This window comes from Trachurus japonicus, chromosome 20 (genome assembly GCF_045865225.1).
Source record: "Trachurus japonicus isolate A0001 chromosome 20, Traja_1.0".
Classification (NCBI taxonomy): Eukaryota; Metazoa; Chordata; class Actinopteri; order Carangiformes; family Carangidae; genus Trachurus; species Trachurus japonicus.
Window position 1 is genome coordinate 4,136,871 of NC_140926.1, and position 23,583 is coordinate 4,160,453.

The 23,583-nt window shown below is 42.7% G+C and overlaps 1 protein-coding gene across 4 annotated transcripts in view; it reads left to right on the forward strand.

Annotated features, from left to right (window-relative positions):
* Nucleotides 1-23,583, forward strand: part of LOC146966198 (uncharacterized) — a 104,755-nt gene that overhangs the window by 23,930 nt on the left and 57,242 nt on the right. For all 4 annotated transcript variants that reach the window (XM_085762943.1, XM_085762941.1, XM_085762944.1 and 1 more), the window contains exons 2-3: nt 5,432-5,620; nt 9,662-9,718. In XM_085762943.1, the coding sequence (XP_085619069.1) occupies nt 5,434-5,620; nt 9,662-9,718 (244 nt within the window). In that variant the 5' untranslated portion in view covers nt 5,432-5,433. The remainder of the gene's footprint in view (nt 1-5,431; nt 5,621-9,661; nt 9,719-23,583) is intronic.

Consider the following 23,583-nt stretch of genomic DNA (forward strand, 5'->3'; position numbering starts at 1 on the left):
GGACGCCATCTTGAAAATGACACCTTTCTAGTGGTCAAACTTTGGTCAACTTTTAGTATGTTATTAAGGACATCTAATACTATAAAAAACAGCTGAGAAACCTTTTGTTAGAATTTTTGGGGGGTTAAGTTTGCACCTGACTAAGACGCAGATCCACACAGATGTTTCAGCTGAGATCAAATCCTGCAGCTCGTCATCGTCGCAGCTCTGTGGACATAAGCTGACTCTGTGGACACCTCCTCCTCCTCCTCCTCCTCCTCCTCCTCCTCCTCCTCCTCCTCCTCCTCTTCTTCCTGCCTCAGTCTTTAGCTGCCTTACACCAGTGACCAGGCATTTGTCTTTGCACATATGTGAGTTAATTATAGTTGCAGCAGCAGCAGCAGCAGCAGCAGCAGTCGCTTCAGTTCAGTTCAGTTCAGTTCAGTCGATGCTGCACTGCCTTGCTCGGCGGCCCAGCAGCTGGTCTGGATCTAGTTTCAAACCAGCAGCTGGGGGGGGGGGGGTACACACTGCAGGAGGCATGTATCTATGAGTATCTATGTATCGCACAATATTCCCCGAGCTGAGAAATGATGAAGGCGTTAATGATTTACCGAGAGTTGAATCTGATCTGATCGTTAACGTTGTTGTTGATCTGGATCGTTCCTGTAATGTTTAACTCTGAGACGTCGTAGAGCCGCTTTCCTTTGTGAAGGACATTCCTCCTCCTGATAGACAGAGGCTCCAGGAGTCGACCCCCGACCCCCCCCCACAGGAGATTAATCAAACACAAGGAGCAGGAGGAGGAGGAGGAGGAGGAGGAGGAGATGCAGAGAGGTTTTTAGGATTAGGTTCAGTGTGGTTATGTAACAGCTGCTATAGGAGCCTGTCAGTGTTAAGCCTATAGAGGAAAACCCTGCACATGCACCGCTCGTCCTCGTCCTCGTCCTCCTCGTCTTCCTGTCTGTTTTAATTCACCCAAAGATGCACCGATCAGGGCCTTTCTCAATAACAATGCTAATACCGATACCTGATATCCATCCGATGCCACTTTTAAATGAATAAACTGTGCATCTAGAAGACAGTGAAGGCATCACGCTTGGCTTCAACATGACTTCCCTTCAATGTTGTCGCTCTGTGTTTGTTGTGAATAGATCGGCGTCATGGATCAGTTCCGTTATCCCATACCTGATCTAGATTTTAATCAATATCTGGATCTGAGTATCAGATCGGTATCGGTGCGTCCCTAGTATGAATAAGAGTCAACAACAAAAAGGTTTCAGACTCTGTGTAATAGTGTAAAGTTTTATCGCCACATGCAAAAACAAAGAGGAGAAGTGAGAGATGTGACATCATCTTAAAGGAATAGTTTGCCAAAAAATGAAATTCAGTCATTAGTGACTCACCCTCATGCTGATGAATACTCCAGTAGTTTTTTATTCCTCAAAGTGCATCTTGAGACCCGGGAGGCCGGTTCGTAGTCTAACGAAAACTTTGTTTTATGGACGTTTTTGTGTTGGGCGTGATGCACGCATGCATCGCGTGAAGGCAAATTCAATACAGGACTGTTTAGGCAACAGTTTGTCTCATGCGGGGCTGTAAAAATGTCCTAAATGACATTGTTTCCAGTAAGCTCTGGACTATCTCCCTTCAGGACACTTGGATTGCAGTGGACGAGCAGTGTGGAGGAATATTAAATGGTTTTTGTGTAGTTTTATGGATGTTTTTGTGTCGGGCGCTATTACTCAATATCTCAATCAATATCTGGATCTGAGTATTGGATCGGTGCATTCCCTACTACGACCAAGAGTCAACAAGAAAAAGGTTTCAGACTCTGTGTAATAGTGTAAAGTTTTATCGCCACGTGCAAAAACAAAGAGGAGAAGTGAGAGATGTGACGTCGTCTTGACAACAGGAGGAGGAGAAGAGGAGACGAGGATGAGCTCGGTCTGACTGGATGTGAATGACACTCAGCAGATGTTTGACGTCCGATAGGGACGATGTGATTGGCTGTTGGCTGAGATCATGCTGAGATCTGATTGGCTGCAGCCGGAGAGATTGAATTTCTAAAGGTTTAATTTGCAGGTGTGATTTGTTTTTACCGCTTTTTGTGATGTGTCAGTTATTTTGCAGCTTTCACATCATGTGTTCTCGTCCTGCTGCATTTCTGTTTACATACAATAGTGTGTGTGTGTGTGTGTGTGTGTGGGAGAGAGAGCAGATTAGAAAGAGGCTTAACCTTCACCTCTGCTTTTTTGGCAGCGACAGGACTCACACCCATCGGCCCGTGAACACACACATACACACACACACACATAGACACACACGGCGACACAGACACACAACTAATCCACACATGCACTCGGACCGTTTGTTTGCAGACGACACAATAGAAACTGCCTTTTCCGTGGATTTCCTTCCTTTGTTGAATCCACATTATTTCGGAGCGGCTGCCACACACACACACCTACACACAAACACACACACACACACACACACACACAGTAGCTGGGCTCAAACTACGGCAGCTCACCAGGGTCAAAAGTAAAAGAGCCTCTACAGTAAGTTTACGACTCTAAATCTGAAGCCGTCCCACTTTAGGAGCAGCCGGCTAATGAAAAGGTTCTGCTCCTGTGGTCTTGTGTGTGTGTGTGTGTGTGTGTGCCTGTGTGCGCGTCTGTGTGTGTGCGTCTGTGTGTGTGTGTGTGTGTGGTTTTTATTTCTGCTGCGTCGGGTCCAAAGAGACGAAAAGGAAACAAACAAAAGTGAATTGTGTTTGTGTGTTTTTTCTCAGCTGTTGGGCCGGTGTGGAGTCTGCAGCTGCACCAGTGATGTACTGTATGTCAAACACACACACACACACACACATCATCTGTGTGTGTGTGTGTGTGTGTGTAGGGGGGTGGGGGGGTTAAATATGGAAACTGGGGCAGTGTCTCTGACCAGCTCTGTGGCTTTGTGGTCAGTGTGTTGCTGACTGTGACACACCCTGGTCCTGGTCCTGGTCCTGGTCCTGGTCTCGGCACCGGGGGCTCGATCCTCCGTCCGCCCACGACCGCGTTATTTATTTATACTCCACCACCGCTCCCAAACCGCTCATTGTTCATCATGAAGAGTCAAAACCGTTTCTAAAAGATCTATATGTTAACATCAATCAATGAAACTTTATTTATAGTGCGCTTTACATGCAGAGTGAAGCAGCAACCCACAATAAAACAAGAGATACCACCACATTCACACATATGTACAGACTCACACTATATACATGATTTAACTACATGAGAAAAATAGTAGAGCATATATAAAATACAGTGAATAAAATGGTAAAGCTGTATCAAATAACAAATTCAGTATGTTTCTAGAAAATAATAAAAAGTGATTCAAAGCAAGATAAGGCAAATTAAAAAAAACCACAATACATAGTGTTAATAATCAGCAAATGATGAAATAATAGATAGATAGATAGATAGATAGATAGATAGATAGATAGATAGATAGATAGATAGATAGATAGATAGATAGATAGATAGATAGATATAGAATATAAAGAAAATAGAAAGTAGCTGAGCATCTGATTGAATGTCTGACTGATTAACTCACTGACATCTTGACTGACTCATGTGACTGATTGATTGCTTTATTGATCGGTCACTGGTCTGATTAGTTGTCTGACAGGATTTACCGACTATTAAACGACCAGTAAATAAAATAAGATTGTTTTGTGAGTGAAACACAAAGTTCCTCCATCTTTTATGCACGTGAAAACATTTTAATCTTTGGTTTAGTGAGATCTACCAGGTACGTGCACACCTGTAGAATATTATTATGTCAATACTGAACATTTTAAATTCAATCTCCATTTTCTTGCAGTTGATATTAGATCAATATTACAGTAAGTGATGCTATTATTGGTTATTGATCTGACTGCAGAGTTAAGAACCTTTTATTCATGTACAGTGAAACAGGAAGCACTGTTCTCCAACATTTTGGGCCTTAGTAGTGAACAGTATTTATGTGTGTATAATAACTTAAATAAACTTTATTTTATTATTATAGATTATTATTATATTATATAGATTATTAACACACATGTGTCCAGATGTTGTGCAAAGCATGAAAACTAACCTCAGTATGAACTAACAAGACACAAGCTCAACAAACTTCACCTCTTCTCTTTGCAGTGAGATGAAGACTCATCCAGCAGAGGGAGCTGTGGAGTCGTTCTTCACATTTCACTCTCTCTGTTTCTAAACTGCTTCTGATATTCAGATTTATTTTATTTTGAAAAATCCCTGGATTTAGTTCAGGTCTCAAATTAAAAAAAAAAAAAAAAAAAAAATCTATTTTTAATTCAAATATATCTCCATTTTAAATTTAAATGTGCTGATGTTTCAGTGCAGGGTCGGCTGCAGGTTAAAAATAGAAGAGTTTGTTTATTATGTGTGGGTTTACACAGTGTTGTTGCCATGGCAGCCAGACTGGGAGGAAACTGTGGTCTCATCTCTTTTGTCCTTGAACCTTCACCACAGTACTCTGCTCTCGTTTTAGTGAAAGTCCATTAAAGAGGACACATTAAAGAGACATTTGGGTTTTTTTTTTCTCTCAGACAGACGCAGGGACGTTAAAATAAATGTGGCGCAGCATCAAAATATAAAAAATGGAGGCGAGACGGTGGATAAACAGAGAGTCTGAAGAGCAGAGAGAGGCCGAGCGGCTGCTGCTGCTGCTGCTGCTGCTGCTGCTGCTGCTGCTGCTGGCACCCCGGATAATCTGGCATTATAGTTGGAAGATGACACAACATGACTCGGCAGAATTTCCCCTGGTGGCCATTGGTCGGCTGAACTCCCACATGAGCTGATGATGACTGCTCGGATGTGTGTGTGTGTGTGTCTTTGTGTCTGAGTCCATGTTTAGCTGCAGATTGTGTCTCTGTGCTGCACAAAGTTGTGTATTTCTCTCCGGCTGCAGCTGAAGCGGCGCCTCCCTGTGGTCGACAGAGGAGTTGTTGTTATTATATGATCTATATTACTGTATATTCTAACCTGTTGAAGCCTTCTGTTCTGTTCACATCAGTGATTTCACCGCGCTCTCACTTCCTTAAAACACTTCTTCTCTCTGTTTTCATCTCTTTGACTTTCTTCTGCTATTTCTCCGCCCCTCCTTCTTTACTTCACCTCCACTTCCTGCTTTTTCATCTCTCAATCTTTGCTTTATTTTGTCACTTCAATCCAGTAAATATTCATTATCAATAATCATTTCACAGAACTCTGTTTTTATGAGTGTGAAATCAGCATCTGCATTGATCAAAACACTTAAAATACACAAAATAAAAGCTGCCCTTTCAGAATAAAAGCTGTGAAATTCAAACTGTATCTAATGTTGTTGTGTTTTGACAATCGCCCACTTCCTGTTTTGACTCTTGTGTCTCCTTTTTGTGTGTGTGTTTGTGCAGTCATGGCGGAGTTGGACCTCAGTCTGAGTGATGCTCTGACGGACAGCGCTCCCCAGCCGGGCCCGGAGAGCCTGGTGCAGCGGGACTTCGTGGCGGAGCTGGAGGCCGAGGCCTTCGACGACAAGGTCGGGGAGACGGTGGGAAAGACAGACTACGTCCCCCTGCTGGACAACGACGACACCAGAGCAGGTGAGGAGGACACGTCCTTACAACGCTGGGTCACGTGATGTAGAGACTCGTGATGTAGAGACAGGATGAAACTTGAGCGCTGGCAGGTCGTCGGTTGTTGGTTTTACGTATTTTTTGTCGATTCTGGGGGAACAGAAGAAGCTGAAAACACAGATTACCACCTTAAAAAGTTGTTTTAAAGGGACAACGAGGAGTTTCTATTTGGTTATAAAAAAGTCTCACGTTAATGTGGATGAATCTACGTTACCCACACTTGTTAATGGGCCCATTTTCGATAAATATATCGTTTTGTCTCTATCGTTATTTTGTTATTATTAGTGGTGGTGGAAATGCTGGTCGAGCCGACCAGCGTTTCCTTACTTTCGGTTTCATGGCGAGTCATGAGAATAACGCCGCCGAATCTCCGTTTATGGTGGGAACTACGACGGTATGTGATCGTCTTCGAACCTCTGACTTTAATTCTTGATGAATGAAAACATGAGTCTGTCTTGCGCCGGTCAAAAGAATTTCACGGTGCGGAGGCTCATAAATGTAGTGTGAAAACGCTTCGCTTTTCCAAAACTCCTCGTTGTCCCTTTAAAAAGGCTGCTTGCTGCTCTGTGTGTCTGGGCTGTTTGGTGCTGCAGACAGAGCTTCATACTGAGCTTATTGGAGCAATATCAGAGAAAACAGATGAAGGAGGGTGAAGGTGTTTGTGCAGAACGTCCCCATACGCTCTGTCTTCTCATTTAAAATAGTTCCTGAACAACATTGTGTTTTTATTTGCCGTCCACAGCAGCAGCATCCTAAACGTTGGTGTGTTATATAACCTGAGCTGCAGCTGCTACTAAACGTCTCATAGTATTATGTGGCACCGCTGGACACTGGCTGCCATTTTGGATCTGCTGGGCCGTCATTCAGCCACAAGCAGGGTGGGGTGTGTGTGTGGGGGTGTGTGTGTGTGTGTGTGGGGGGGGTGATAGTAGCCGGGGAGATCAGCGTATCAGAGTTCAGCTGCGACTGGTAAAATTTTGGGAACTGAACAGGAAGTTATAGAGACAGTGAAGTGAAGAGGCTCCGGGGCTAAAACAACTCTGTCTGGTAACGTTGTGTTATTATCTCATAGCGTGGTGAATGTGCAGCTCACAACTTGTCCACCAGAGCGTTGTGGAGTTGTTGGATTGTGTATTTGATGAGTTTGATGAGGGAAACCAAGAAATCCCATAATGAGCCTCCGTAGTGTAGCTCTGAGCAGCTCACGGCTCTGCTCCGCCGTTCTAAAAACAGCTTGCACCGACAATTAAACATCAGAGATATGACTCTGAAAAGTCGGTTTAACATGAGGAGTAAAATCTTTGCCGAGACGGTGAAGCGGTGCAGGGCGGTTGAAGGGAAGGTGAGTAAACACCCAGACGACGCGTCGTGGACGGATCAGACAAACAGCCGAGTGCGGCGCCACATAACAGGAAGTGACAGTGAACTGGGGATGACTCAGCTCTCGGGCCTGTTGTGGTTCCACAGACACTTTGCTCAGACAGTCAGACTGTGTTGTGTGTGTGTGTGTGTGTGTGTGTGGGCTCCAGCCGGCTGCAGGACGGGCCGTGGGTGGCGTTGTGTGTTGCCAGTGATCAACTCTGGCACACCACTCCGTGTGTGTGTGTGCATGCGTTGGGACAAACGCTGACACCCTGAGTGCCAAACAGCAGCGCTGGGCGGGCGGTCGGTCGGCACTTTGTTATTGTCCTCTGTCAGCAGCAGACACACACACACACACACACACACACACACACACACACAGCAGCAACACTTCACTTGTTTATCTGTTCGTCTGATGCTGCCGCTGCATCACACACACACACTCTGCTGCATGAGTCTCTGCTGCGTCCCTGTCCTTTATTTATTTATTTATTTATCTATTTATCCATGTTAGACTTTTTATCTGTGCACAGCTTTGCAGACATGCTGAGCTCAGTGTTAGACGGAGCGTCTGGGTTGTTTGAGGCGAGGTGCTGTGAGGTCATCGTGCTGAGTCAGTGTGTAGCGACTAGTGAGTGATGATGATGATGAATGAATGAATGAATATTTAATTTGATTATAAAAAATCAGGGGACAGTTAAGTACATATTAATGGACACATTCATGTAAATTTGTAGGATTATAGCTCAGATCAGCTCATTTCCTCCTTTGTCCCTATAGGCAGGTTGATGTTGAACATTGTAATTAATAAAACAGAGATGTACTGACAGTGAAAAGGTACAAATATGATTAAGAAGAGAAAGAAATAAGTGTGTAAGACGCCACAGAAACAAAAACATACGTTCAAATGTGCAGCATCAGTGTGTGTTTGTGTGTGTGCATGTTTATTCCTCTGCATGCATGTAGATGTGTGTGTGTGTTTGACTCATTGTGCCCTTGTACTATGTGTACTGTGTGTGTGTGTGTGTGTGTGTGTGTGTGTGTGTGTCAGCTGTGCATAGTTGAAGGATTCAGCAGTCGGATGTCGCACAACATCAACTCCTCTATCATCACACACTGACACACCCTCCACTACACACACACACAACTATACAACAACAACTACAGTACACAGAGGGACCATTTAAAATCAGGATCAGCAGGTTTTTATTAGGGATGTCCCGATCCGATCACGTGATCGGAAATCGGGGTCGATCACGTGGTTTCAGACTCGATCGGAATCGGACGTTACATCCCGATCAGGAATCGGATATATTACATATCTACATGTCAGGGTTTTCCTATCTGTCTAAAGCGAAGACGGGCCGCATGGGGGGCGTTCAGATGTATCATCTTTTGCACTCTCAAACACATTACTTTTACTGTAGACGTTCGTCATGTGCGCTCATTACCCAAAGCGACGCGCATTCGGTGCAGCGTGCTTGTGTTTTGTGCATGGTCTGTGGCGCACAGCTCCACGGTGTGTGTGTGTGTGGCTGCGTCGTCGCGGACAAGTAACGCTATGAAATGACGGCGCTTGCGAGAGTGTGAGAGACGATCGTGTCACCGTGTCAGCTCACTGTTTGTTTGTGTGCGTGTGGCTGCGTTGTTTCACTGCTGACTTCCAAGCAGCTTGTTGTTGATGTTTGAGCGCTACACACACCTGCAGCAACAACAGTCACTGCAGCTTCTACTGAGAGCGAGTCCGACGTAACGCACGTGAGACCGACACACGGACCGACCGCGCAGATGTCGCGGACATTCTTAAACTTCTCATACTGTTGAAAAAAAAAACTACCGTTGTGTTGCGTGATGGCAGATACAGAACCAGGTATTTATTTAAAGTTAGAGAGGGAGAAGGAGCAAGGTGAGCTGGGTGAGGGAGGGAGGGAGAAGGAGCGGAGTGAGTGAGGGAGGGAGAAGGAGCGAGGTGAAGGGGGGGGGGGGGCAGACAGGCAGGAGAGGGTGGGATCAGGGGAGAGAGGCTGGTGATTGAGAAAGACATGATAAGCTATTTTATTTTTGACCAAATGTTCTTGTTGTTGACTTATGGATAACGGCATTAATATTATACTGTGGAGCTACTGTGCTAATATACATTGAGAGTTTACAATACTGCAATAAATGTCATGGGCTTGTTATTGAGGTAGAGTATTATTGTGAGATTGTGATATTGTTACATCCCTAGTAGAGCACAAAGAACAGAAAAATAGTGGGATGATACAGTTGATCTACATTAAAAACTTAACTGCATTGCCAAAGTATCGGATCGGGACTCGGTATCGGCAGATACTCAAAATCAAATGACTCGGACTCGGACTCGGGGGCAAAAAAATGTGATCGGGACATCCCTAGTTTTTATCTGAATCCAGGCGCAGAAAAGAAACCGGAAAACAGTTCAGTGAGAAATAAGGATTTTTATTTATAATAAAAAAATTAGAATTCAAATATAAAACTAAAAAATCTAATAAGATAAGGATTAATAATATAAATAAACTAAAACTGCAGCCGGACCGAATAAAAAATGTCAGGCGACACAGATGGATAGTAATGTGTTATGTGAACGTGTGTGTGTGTGTGTGTGTGTGCGTGTGTGTGTGTGTGCAGACTCGGGTGCTGCGTTGGAGAATGGCGAGCAGGAAGCTCATGGGGCGCAAAAGCCTGGTAAGAAGACGTATCCCATAATAATCCCCCTCTGCCGTCGTGGGTCAGTCTGCTCCCTGTCATCCTCATCCTCCAATCACAGCCTCAAGTCGCCTCTTTGTCTTTCAACCTTGTTCTTCTTTTACATCCTTCGTGTGTGTGTGTGTGTGTGTGTGTGTGTGTGTGTGTGTGTGTGTGTGTTCTTGGTCTCTAAGTGCAGGACGTCGTCAGCTGCTCTTGAGTCCAAGGCTTCTGCTCTCGTCATTCTTCTCCTTCTTCTTTTGTGAACGAGGGAACAACTCAAACTCGTCTTTCAACAACACAAGTGGCTCCACTGAAACATCTGAGTCCAGGAAAAACAAACAAAAAAAAAAAACGTTAAAATGACCTCGAAAGCAAAACAACAACGTCACGAACCAACGACCACGTGAAATAATGATAAAAAAAACCCCACATGAATTGATTTGTAGCTCTATCTGTTATTTTATTGAGCTTTAATAACAACTGGTATCCATGACAACCCAAACATCCAAAACACAGAGGCTGAAAGTAAAAGTAGCAGCTGTCAAATTACAAGTTTCCTTCAACAGACTTGAGTAAAACTTGAAATTGTATTTTTTATTTAGTTCTATTGAACTGTATGTACTTAAAGCTGAACCTTCAGTGATGTTTTACAGTATATTTAACTATAAATCTAACTATCAGCTGCTTTTAAATATTTTATCCTACCTTATCTTATCGTTAAACTCTTCAACTCTACAGGAAAAGAGAGGAGAGTATAAATGATGAAATAATTAATTTTCGATCATTTTTGAGATGCAAATGAGTTAATTTGCATAATGAATTCATGAAAATGAATCTCAGATGGACGGTAGAGCAGAGAGGTTTCTGACTCATCATCACCCTGATGATTTCAGCTGCTTTTTTTAAATGAATGAAACGACACGGCGACGGCCGTTAGAGCTCATTTATGACTCCGTCTGTTGCGCGTACAGAAAAAAATACAGTTGTGGTGTTTTCTCCATGTTCCCGTCTGACTTAAACCGAAACAGATGAATAGAAGAAACTGTCTCAGGTGTGTGTGTGTGTGTGTGTGTTTAAATGTGTGTGTGTGTGTCTCTCTCGTTAATCAGCTGATCAGATTCTTCCTTTGTCGCCATCTCTTCACACACACTCATCTTCTCCATTTCACCTCATAGCTCTGCATGTCGTAGGCAGAAACAGGATTTTGCATGGGGTTAGGAATACGTGTGTGTCTATAGTTCATCTCTATATGTGTATATATATGAAGGTTAAGAAGACACGTGGGTCGATATCGGTCTTATTTTCCAGTTGACAACAAGTAGCATCCAGGCTACAGTAACTGTTTCCTAAAGCTGTAGTGAATATGATGATTATAAAAGCAGCAGTGTGACTGGTTTGGTTTGTAAACCTCCTGGTGTGATGACGGTGACGAGCTCAGTGTGGCAGGTTGTTAATCTGTTGTCTTGCTGAGGGATTAAAAACCAGCGAGGATCAATAATAATAATAATAATAATAATAATAATAACAGGGTTCCTATGCAAGTATGGAAAGTATTGAATAATATGGAATTTGATTTTATACATTTCCAGGTCTTGAAAAGTATGGAAAATGGAAACTATCATTATTATTTTTGTATGCGCTGTTGTACCTAGCTACAATCTCCTGGAAATGATTTGGTTTCATAATGGCATACACATTCAGAATAATGAAAACAAATGATTAATTGCATGATTTATTAACATGATGCACATCTATTTACTCAAATGTCACAAATTATTTGATTTTTTTTTACTGAGACACTGCAAAAACTCAAAATCTTTCCAAGAATATTTGCCTTATTTCTTGTCAAAATGTCTCATTTCTAGTCAAAACTAAACTCTTTCCACTTAAAATAAGACTCGTCACCTAAAAATGAACTTGTTTTTAGATCATTTGCACTTGTTTCAAACAAATTCTCACTCGAAATAAGTAGAAAAATCTGCCAGTGAAAGCAAGATTTTTGTGCTTGTAATAGAAAGAAAAAACTTGCTCCACTATCAGATTTTTCCACTTATTTCAAGCGAAAAATCTGCTTGAAAGTAAAAAAGTGTCTAAAAACAAGCTACTTTTAAAATGTGATTAGTCTTATTTTAAGTATAATAAGATTTGATTTGACTAGAAATGACATTTTGACCAGAAATAAGACAAATATTCTTGGTAAGATTTTGAGTTTTTTGCAGTGGAAGTCCAGAAATTAGGGTCTGGAAAAAGTATGGAATTTGGAAATGTAAAATGTGTAGGAACCCTGTAATAATAAATGGCAGCGTGTTGTGTGGTGAGTCGGATGCTGCTCTGCATTTAAACCAGACCTGTGTGTGTTGTGTGTTGTGTGTGTTGTGTTGTTGGCATGTTCACTGCTGAGCTGTCTGGCTGTGTTTCGCATGGCATGGCATTAAGCTTGTGTTGTGTTACCATGGCTACGGAGCTGCACGAGTTGAGTTGAGTGGAGTGAGTGGATGTGGAAGTTTTGGTTCAGAGCTAATTGAGAACAGAAAAAAGAAAGAAACCAGAAGTAGAGTGTGAGGAGAGTGCGGTGCGATGTGATTGGAGCATCTGGCTCTGGATCCATTCATCACTGCTGCAGCCGAGTCCACGGAGAGGACGCAGGCAGGACGCAGGACGCAGGACGCAGGCGGTAAAAGTAGAAACTGGGTCAGAGAATCGAGAGCGTAAGCTGAATCCTGACAGGACCAGAGTAGATGTGTGTGTCTGTGTGTGTGTTTGAATGTGTGTGTGTGCATGTGCATGTCACCTCTGCTGCATGACGGCATGTAAAGACAAATAAATGGTGTAGTAGAGACATGATGAGATGATCTGACAGCTTTACTAACCTGCTTTCTTCCTTTCCCCCCATTTTTTTTCTTCCTTCATATAATTTTTTTCTGCATAAACACTTCTTTTTTAACATTTTCAATCTTATTTTTTAATCTTAATTTCTCTTTTACGCCACTTATTCTTTCGTTGACCTCTTTTTCTTCTATTTGACCTTTTTTTTACTCCTATTCCCTCCTCCCTCCCTTGTTTTTTCCTCTTTTTTTTCTGCATAAACACTTTTTTTTATATATTCAATCTTATTTTCTAATCTTAATTTCTCTTTTACGCCACTTATTCTTTCATTTACCTCTTTTTTTTCTATTTTACCTTTTTTTATTACCGTTATTTTTATTTTCTACTCTTATTCCCTCCTCCCTCCCTCCCTTGTTTTTCCTCTTTCTCCCCTTTTTTCTCTCTATCCCCACGCTTCAGAGGACTAGAGCCCGCCTCCATCACCATGCCGACTGTCAATCAGCTGTGCTTCCGCTTCTGTGCACCTCTTCCCTCTCTACCCCTGTGTGCAACCTACACACACACTATGCACACACACAGACACACACACACCCATGCCATGCTGTCCCTACTGCAGCTACACACTGTTCCTCCTGATCCTGCGCTGCCTGGCTCACTGTGATTCACTCCGCTGGGCCAACTGGGCGTCTCTGACACACACACACACACACACACACACACAGTCACATTTGAAATTCAATTTGTATTTGGTTTTAGTTTTTATTTGTGTGTTTGTGTGTGTGGTTGTGTGTGTGGTTGTGTGTGTGTGTGTATGCGATGAGTTGTTTCTCTCCTCGTCTGCTTCGTTCACATCACTTGTTATTTGCAAATCAAATCTATTTGTCCGACATGAACAGAAACACGCACACACACACAGATGTAGTGAAAAGCATTTAATCGCACTGAAGCAGACCCAGACAGTAAGTTCACACACACACACACACAAACACAGACACACACTGGGAGGCACAGACAGCACCCAGCAGCCAGCCCTCGTCCTCTCAAACTGACACACACATGCACACTTACACACCAAAGGACTATCTGTATTTTTGTGAAAGTTTATTTCATCTACTGTTATTAAATTAAATGCTTTGTCACCTTTAACCCCGCCCAAAAAATAATAATCTCGAAGCCATCCAATCAGGACTCTCCGTCTGTTTTGCACTATTGTCTTTGTTCCTTTGACCAAATATTAAATATATAGAGATCAAACCTTCAGTGGACAATCATCCATGTAAAGAATGTAGGAGATGTTCCCACCGTCTTTGAGCCTTGGTTGTTTATTTTATTAATCCGTCTGCACGAGTCGATAACTGATGATGAACTTCTTCATGTTCGTTATGTGTCTGTCGCTCAGTTGTGTTGCTGTTGTTTCTGCCAAAGATTCAGTCGATCAATCAAATACTGAGAGGATTTATCTCACAGAGGTAACAGAAGCTGTAACTGAGCCTCATTCATCTTTTATTTTGTTTTCCTTAGAAATGTAGAGCTTCTTTCTACCAGGAAATAGTTCCTATAAACACTGTAGACATAGAGTTTTATTAATTTCATATTTCCTGAATGAACCGTGCAGCTCCTCCTTTCTACAGGATTTCACTTTTTTTAGGCTCATTGATTTTCTGCTAACAGTCTCAGACTGACACATTTTTGTATAAATATTTGATTTTACACTATTTGTAGCTTGTATTTTTTAGACTGTATTTGTTTTTAGCTAATTGTATTATATGGTTTGTGTTTTTATTTTCTGCTGTTGGACTGGAGCTAAGGATTAGCAACAGTTAGCAGAGTTTTCTAACCTGTGGTGAAGCTTTGTTAAATCACATGGTCCATAACAAAATGAATAAATAGGTTAAGACACATTAGTGGATGAGGCTCAGTGAGTTCCTGTCGTTGGACCAATAAAATGAGAATGTGAAAAGTGTCGTTTGCACATGATTGACTGTTAGCGACAGACACAACAACAACAACCTGAGCAGATATTTAATTTCACTGATGGATTTGAACTTGTGCTGTTTTTATTTTATTTTTTAGATGCACTCAGTAACTCAGTATCTTTTTCTAGATGTGTCTCTGTTGTGTTGCTGCACCTTGTGCTAATAAACCAAGATATAACACACACTCACCTGGCTTTGGGTTTCTCTTTCTTCATCCTCCTCCTCTTCCTCTGCCTGAACTAACCCTTTATCTGATGTGGAGCTGCTTCCTCTCTCTGTTCCTGCCCATCGCAGCCTTTTGTATCATGTGCCGTGTTATTATTTATTTCCCTCCACCTCAGGAGCTTCTAAAAGAACAAGACGCTTACTCAACAGTGGCTGTAACCTGAGGATTTTTTTTTTTGCAGTGTAAAGCTCAGAGATTAGCGAGCGCCTCAGGGAGCTGATTGTCTGTCTGTTGCTGCCTCTACGCTTACAAAACACATTTACTTCATGACTCTCCTTTTTTCTGGAAAGAGAACAAAAAGAAACTGGAACATTTCTCTCTCGCCTTAGCCTTTCTAGTTACGGCTTAAAAAAGACACAGAGCAGGAAATAAAGGGAGTAGTGCCTCTGCCAGCTTCTCTCTCAGTTTTACTGGCGGGCTGTCGGCTGCCGACATGAAAGGAGACGAGCCTCAGGAACTCATCTGCTTTTCTTTTTTCTTTTTCCTCTTTACCTTTCATTAAACCTCTCTGCACCAGGCTGCACTAATAAACCACCACCACCACCACATCCATAACCAGGACCCAGCAGCTTAGACGACACAATAATGATTTGTCTCTTCAGTCTGCAGGATGACCTTTTCAAAATAATTGCATAAAAGATTAACCTGAACATTTTCTCATCAAATTCCTCATTCATTTAAAATTCAGCTCATTTGGTGTCCACAGTGCTGCTCTTTCGAAAAGGTTTCTGCAGCTTTATAACATAAAGTTTTCATATTTTCAATTTGTGCATACCGGTACAATAAAATCAATCTGATGCAAAGTGACGATTTTGCAAAACTGTTATTGCACCAAAATGAGCTGGAAAATCCTGATTATATACAAAAAAAACAGCTAAGTGCATTGAAAATACACTGACGTATGCGACTTATGTGACTTATCCTACAGTACATCATGCATGTGTTATAAGCTCTGCAGCTCCAGACTCTTCAGACATGTCAAGTGGCCTCTGTTCACTGGAGTGCGTTGTCAGCAGCCGACTGGAGAGCTGCAGCCCTCAGGTTCTAACATTAGCAGAGCAGCAGTGAGTGGAAAACGCACATTAATCTGCACCAAAATTAGCATGTTGCATTATTTCCTCCTTTTTGCTTTGACAGAGAAAAACAAAGTCATTTTTCAGAAAGACACAAGAGACACAAGAGGCAGTTCATGCAACTTAATCTTCAGAGTAAATGGACTCAGCTGTTTCTGTTTGACGTCTCATCACATGATCTCAGAGCTGAACATGTTTATTGTGGGATGAGACAAAGTCCATTTAGTAGCTGAACCTGGAGCTCTCCATGTCACATGGTCTTCATCAGCAGGTGGAGTTAAAGGATAAAAAAGAATAGTTTTGTGTAAGTAGTGTTGTGGTTTTCATGCAAAGACTTAAACACCTAGACTTCCCTTCTCTCCACTCGGCTCTGTGGTTTATAATATATTTCACATCTTATTGATCAGACCCTTCATAAACAAACTGAATAAGTTTAAATCCACTTTATGACTTCGTGACCTTGTAGAGAGGAGAAGCTCTGTGGTGACATCGTCGTGTTGTGTTGTGTAAAGCTTTACTGTCCACTATACTGTTACTGTAACGTCCAGAGATGCTGACCAGTGCAGTGTGTGTCTGTCAGCATGAGTGTATATGTGTGTATATGTGTGTGTGTGTGTGGATGTGAGCGTCTATATGGGGCAGCCTGTCCTACTTAGACTCAAAGAGCTGTGGGGGGTGAGGGGCTGGGGGAGGAAAAGGAGAGGAGGGGGGGAGATGGATGGGACGAGTTCTCTGTGTGGAAGCAGATGTGCTAGATCGTGCTGTACCTTTATGACCACGCACCACACACACACACACACACACACACGTGTACCACACACATGCACAAACACGCACTTCCTTCACCTCATCTCGAACATCTGTTCTCACACATCAGCCTGGGAGGAGGTGAAGAGGGCGAGTGAAGGAGGTTTAGAGGAGGAGCTGTGTAAGAGCAGAGTACAGTACATCATGTGCATCTGCCCACACACACACACACACACACTGAAGACATGTATGATGTATGAAGGGAGCGTGCAGATGACTTATACATTATTGATCTCAGCTCTATATATATATGAAGGTGTTGCATCATGTTAAACAACCTGCAGACGCTGCAGAAAGAAACATCCCAGCAGCTTCATACTGGGTTTGTTGAATCAAATTGAACCATAGATGTGTGTCAAGCATCAACTTCACTTTATGAGTTAATAAAGTCTTTGACTGTAGATTTAAAGGGATACAGTAGTTCAACATTTTGGCAAATTGGCCCATTGCCATAATCCCTATAGTCACAGCAGTAGGTTTGTTACCTTTAATTGTCGGTGCAAGCTGTTTTTAGAACGGCGGAGCAGAGCCGTGAGCTGCTCAGAGCTACGCTACGGAGGCTCATGGGATTTCTTGGTTTCCCTCATCAAACTCATCAAATACACAATCCAACAACTCCACAACGCTCTGGTGGACAAGTTGTGAGCTGCACATTCACCACGCTATGAGATAATAACACAACGTTACCAGACAGAGTTGTTTTAGAGGGAAATGCAGAGACTGATGATGAAAAACTGTCCCTGAAGGCAACGCGCATCAGCGGTTTTACATGAATTTGCCTCTAAAACAACTCATAGCGTGGTGAATGTGCAGGTCACAGGTCACACACAAGATGTTGAACTATCCCTTTAACCTGAGATCAGTCTGAGTGTTGGAGGTTTGTGCTTTGCTTCTGTTTCAGACTCGTTAACTAGAATTAACACTTTAAACATTGACAACAGTTTGCGATGGAGTCCCTGAAGTCGACCACAGCCTCTCCTCCCTTCTCCTTCATGATGTCACCTCCTCTTTATTTGAGTGAAACTCCGCGACTCGTCACCGTCTCTGTGTATAATTTGATAAAGTTGCGCTGTCGGCTTCTTTGACTTGAAGAAGTGATGTGGTGTAAATCTCCTTTAAATATTCATGATGCAGCTTTAATCTCTGAGCTGAGAGGAAACCTAATTCTCCCTCACTGATGCTGCTGCTGCTGCTTCTGTGGAGGGAAAGGCTTTTCATACACACGTGAAGGTGTGTGTGTGTGTGTGTGTGTGCGTGTGTGTGTGTGTGTGTGTGTGTATCCTTGTGTACATGTGTGTGCATGTTTTTGACGAAGCAAATCTCTTCCTCTTTATTCATGTTAGTGTATAGTGTGTGTGTATGTGTGTGATGAATGGAAAGCATCAACACATCTGAGCTGTGATTCTCCTCCTCTCTGCTGCACTTGTTCGCTTCATCTGTTGATTTGACAGGACTGCACCATCCAATGGAGTGTGTGTGTGTGTGTGTGTGTGTGTGTGTGTGTGTGTGTGTGTGTGTGTGTGTGTGTGTGTGTGTGTGTGTGTGTGTGTGTGTGTATGTATGTGTGCGTACATGTGTGTGTGATACCTGCAGGTCCTATCAACCTCCTGCTTCTTGCAGGAAACATAAACACACACACACAAACACACACTCTACAGAGAGGTTGTCACTTCTAATGCACCGTGCTTCTCCACCGTGTGTCAATGCACATTAACCTCTCACACACTGTGTTAGTGTCATCAAACACACACACACAGACACACACACACACACACCTGCTGTGCTTTAATTTAGGAACATGTTTGTAATCAAGGTGGAAAAGAAAAAACTTCACTAAAATGTTTTGCAGCTGATTCCTCCGTCTGGTTTCAGACTGCTGCTGTGTGTCCATCTATTCATCTGTCCATGTGTTTAACACCACACATGTCCACAGTCTGTCCCAGGGTGAACTGGACAAGAGACAGAGTTAGTAACATATATCCCATCATGTCTCAGTTTGTCCAAAGAGAGAACAACAAACAAGCATCGAATCGAAATATTATAACAACTGTTTCACCCTCAACTCACTGATAGATGCATAAATGGATGAATAATGTCTTGGTCCAATGAATAGATTGTAATATAACATCTCAGATACAGACTTCTGGTTGATGTTACGATTTACAGATGTTCCTTGAATGCCTCACATACACATAATAGGCCCCACTTATGGGAGTTGTAGGGCGCTGTTATAATTAATGGAGGTCAAAGGGAGTTTATAGTTGGTCATTTGTCTGGTTTGCCCCCCGCTGAGTCTGCACCTCTGCACGTTTCTAATCCTGACCGCAAAGCGCTGATTGGCCGATTCTGTTCAACACAGCAGCAGCAGGAGCAGGTTATTAGATATGGAGTCAGGTTGAGAGTTTATAAAACATCAGGCCAGTCTGCTGTGGTGTGGTATCATGTGTGAACTTCAGGTCCATGTGGCTTCGTCTTGGATTAGATCAAACCGGCTGATCTGTGATCTTCTGTAATAACTGGTCAGATCTGTAGGAAGGTTTAAAGTGTGTTTGTGGTCACAGAGAACTGGGGGGAAACAGAAACCTCTCAGAGCTCGTAGCAGGTGGACGTCTTTAACCTCAGAGACACAGCCAGGCTGTTTTTGTCTCTTCCTATCTCTTCTCCACGTCTATTTTCTCCTCGTGTCACCTCGTCTCTTCTCCCCTCACCTCACCATGCCTCTGTTCCTCTCTCACTCTGCTTTTATTTCTCCTCTGTACATTCTTAGAAGGAATAAGGAACAGCGTCTCAAAATATAAGAGAACATTTTATTTTAGCCGTCTGAGGACAGAAGAAAAATATCCTCGTACGTCCAAGACTGTCTGTCCAGGTAGAGGTGGACACAGAGGGAACCAACGTGCATGATTAATATAATGTCCCGTCGATTATGTCTGAATATAACGGGACGCTGTGGAGGCTCGTCCTCCTCCGTGTCCCCTCTGTGACCCGTCCCTGCAGCGCCCGTCGGTCCCGCGGCGGCTCCGACCCGCGGTGGTGTCTCTCCCAGCGGAGCAGCCGGGGTCAGCTGGAGGACAGCTGCAGGACTTCAGCCCGTCCCGCCGGCTCATCCCAGATTAGACGGGGGTTTTCGGTAAAAGCGAAAACCATAGGGCGCCGGCGCTGAAGCCGTGGAGGAGGAGGAGGAGGAGGAGGAAGAGGAAGAAGTAGATTTGGTGTTTAGCTCACATGGCAGTAATCTGTAACGATGATCAAATGAAGCACAGAGATGTTGGACGGTCCTCAGCTCCTCTGTGACGTCCAGATCTAAACTAGGCCACGGCCTTGTTTCCACCAAGCTGCTGCTTAATGAAAGAGCCACTATACACACACATATATACGTATATATATATATATATACAGTACAGTAGGCTATGTAAATATACTGTCTATATTCTAGGTGGCAGAGGAGAAGACACACAGCAACAGTGGCGTTTTGTAAAAAGAACCACCACAGTTGAGGTCGCCCCTGTTTTTGCCACTGGATTACTAATGTGTGTGTCTATGTTTTTATTTGCCCCGCGGTCGAGTAGCTGCCCCCGACCCCCCGACCCCCCCACTATGGCTCATCTGCCCCGTTCAGGAGAGAGGAGAGCGGGGCAGAAGCTGAGCAGCTGCAGGGCAGAGACCAGAGACCAGAGACCAGAGACCAGAGACCAGAGACCAGAACCAGCCCCCTAACCAACAATGAAGAGCTAATGAGAGGAATGAGCTCAGTAACTAATGAGCTCAGTAACTAACGTTTATTTCAGATTAATTTGGTGCCACCGCTCGTGTGTGTGTGTGTGTGTGTGTGTGTGTGTTTATTTCTATATTTGCATCTGGCTCACAAATGAAATCGAGTAGAATCAGCTCAGTAATGATTCACATGGAGAATTTAACATCGTGCACGTTTTCCTACAAGTAAAACAGCAGGATTATGGTTTTATTCTGCTATAAATTCCACATTTTAATATACATACATCTTCCTATTGACTAATTATTTCTGATTAATTCATTTGTTATCAATGTTAGTACATTTCTTGCAGGTTTTTTTTTAAATTAAATGCAAAGGGAAGATGAGATTGTGCACATGAGATTTTTAATGTGAAAGAAATAGGGATTTTTATAAAATAAACAGTTATTGCTGCAAAACTGAATTTATGGAGACAGAATGTAAACATGGAGGACATAAAAGCCTGTAAGTCCCACATAAAACCAAAACGCTGTTCCTCTTTGACATTTAATAAAAATGCTAAAGACATGTGACAGGTTTCCAGAGGTTGATCCTGAACAGCAGCAGCAGCTGAAGTCAGAGGAGGAAAAGAGGAAAGGTGAAAGTTTAGTGCAGAGAAGGAGAGAAAACAGAGAGTGAGAGTAAAGGAGCAGATTAACAAAGAGCCGGACTGAAGGAGGATTAAACTCAAAGCTAAATACACTAATCCTCCCTGAATTAAAGTTCATTAAGTATTCATTAGTAGTATCAACCCTTCATCATCCCTTCTCCTCCTCTTTGTTTTATTACCCTCTTACCCTGATGAACTATGAGGCAATGTGTGTGTGTGTGTCTTGTCCTGATGAGCCCTTTTGTCTGACACACACACACACACACACACACACACACACACTCCGTCTGTTCACAGTCGCTCCTTTGATTCTGTGTCACGACCGATTCATGTTCTCCACATGTTTGTTAATCGTCCACATGACAGACGGTCGGTCATGTGACCCGGTTCAACACACTCGGACTAAAACCTGTGGTGCATTCACAGACGCTGTGTAATATTTAAGATTCAGTCGGATTAAACAAATTTATACAAAAAATAGAAGAAAAAAAAAGGGGTTTTCAACTCAGTATAGTTTAGTTTAGCCAATCAGAGGCAGCTTTCTTTGATGTGTTGCAGCTCATTAGCTCATCTACTGAGTGAAAGCTGAGGCTGAAGTCCTGTCTGCTTGGGTTAAAGGGACAGTTTCTAAAAACAGGCTGTGTGCATTTATCTATTTATGACCAGTTTGATGCATGGGACAGTATATATTATGTAGTATGTGTAAGAAAAAACAACAGCAAAGAACTTGTACTATGTAAATTTACCACTTAAATTTGACTGTTTGCAGAAGTAGAATTAAAAACTACACATTCGTCTTTATCCAACATCCTACTTTTAACTTTTCATCTAATATAAAACCTCTGGACCACAGAACCAGACCAGACCTGCTCAGACCAGACTTGGACAATCTACTTTTTTAGTTTTTTGTGCATCAAACACTTTTAATTCAGTTATTACTGTGCAACTCTGTAGACGATGATCTCCCACCACCTCAGCTCTGTAACTGAGCGTTGGTCTAAAGGTTTAAATAAGTAGATAAATAAATGACAAGTGACCAAATTCCAGGAAAAACCTCAAATCATAAAAAAAAATTCAGTTGCTGCCAGGATGAAAAAAAATCTCTCGCTGGCGACTTTTCTATTTTCATTCCTTTTGATTTTAAGCAATTACTACGACATGAGTCACCGAGGCGTCTCACACAGACACACAAAAGATACGTCTGCAGGCTCAGCTCCAGACCTGAGAGCCTCGTGTCCCAGCGTCAGAAACACCAAATATGGTGTTACAATAGTGAAGAGGAAGTCATATTATGATTATATATTATATTTTTATGATCACAGTCTGAATGGCTGCAGCTCCTCCTCCTCCTCAGCTGATCCTGGATCTGCTGCTGCTCGTCCTCTCAGGGCTGCAGCTCCTCTTCCTCCACTTGTGCATGCATGAGTAGGATTTGGCAAAACTACTGTGTGCGTGTATGTGTGTGTGTGCATGTGGATGTGTGTGTGTGTGTGTGTGTAGTCGCTCATTTACACTATGGAGACTCATGAGGACAAACGACGAGTAAAAATCTATTCTAGTGTATTTGTCCATTTGACTCTGACTCTGTCCGGTCACTTCACTGTTCACCGAGCGAGTGCTGCAAGTCTGTCGCCATGTTCTGTGTGTGTTTCCGCAGTCTGTGTGTGTGTGTGCGTTCTTTTGGACTGTGTGTGTGTGTGCATTTGTTTGTCCATGTCGGTGCAGCCGCAGCAGAGCAGTGTGAGTGTGAGTGTGTGTCCTCAGATCCCTGGGAGACGTTAAAGTTCAGCCGACAGACTGATAGCTGCTCCAGTCCGTCTCCCAACACTTCGTCCTCAGACTGAGGTCAGCATCACCCCCCCCCCCTCACCCCAACACACACACACCCACCCATCCTCACCCCCCAGTAGCAGCAGCAGCAGCTCTTACATAATTTGGAGACTTAGCTCCACACTAAACACAGGATCAGCTTTTTAACCCTTGTGGTTCCACCTGTTGACATCAGGTCGTCGTGTCCTGCTTCTGTAACTAGGGCGGTCCGATTTCCCCATTCGATTAGATTATCAATCGATTTTCAATTAGTAATGATTATCAGGTTGATTTTAACGACGGAGTATTAGGGCCACATAAAAAAATCGTAAACTTTGAGAATAAAGTCATAAATTTACGGCTTTATTCTTGTAATGTTATGACTTTTTTCTCGTAGGAAAGGTACGACTTTATTCTCGTACATTTATGACTTTATTCTCGAAGTCTGTGTTTTTATTTCTCAATGTGGCCCTTACTCCATTGTAGATTTTGATTATTGCCGATTATTGTTTTTCCATTTGAAAGTGACGGCTGCTAAATTACTTTACTTTTATTGTGTTAGACCTCACTGCACCTTTATTTTGTGTACTGCATATATGTGACTTCCAAATTATTATTTTTTAAATTTATTTTCTTCTTATTGTATTAAAGTTCCAGTTGATGAAAGTGAAAGTAAACTCCGCGACTTGGTTCGGTAATTTAAAAAACAATACACCTTTATGAACCTGGATTTTGTCCTAAATTACTCATTTAATGTCTGACCATCAGAATATAGTGACAGTTC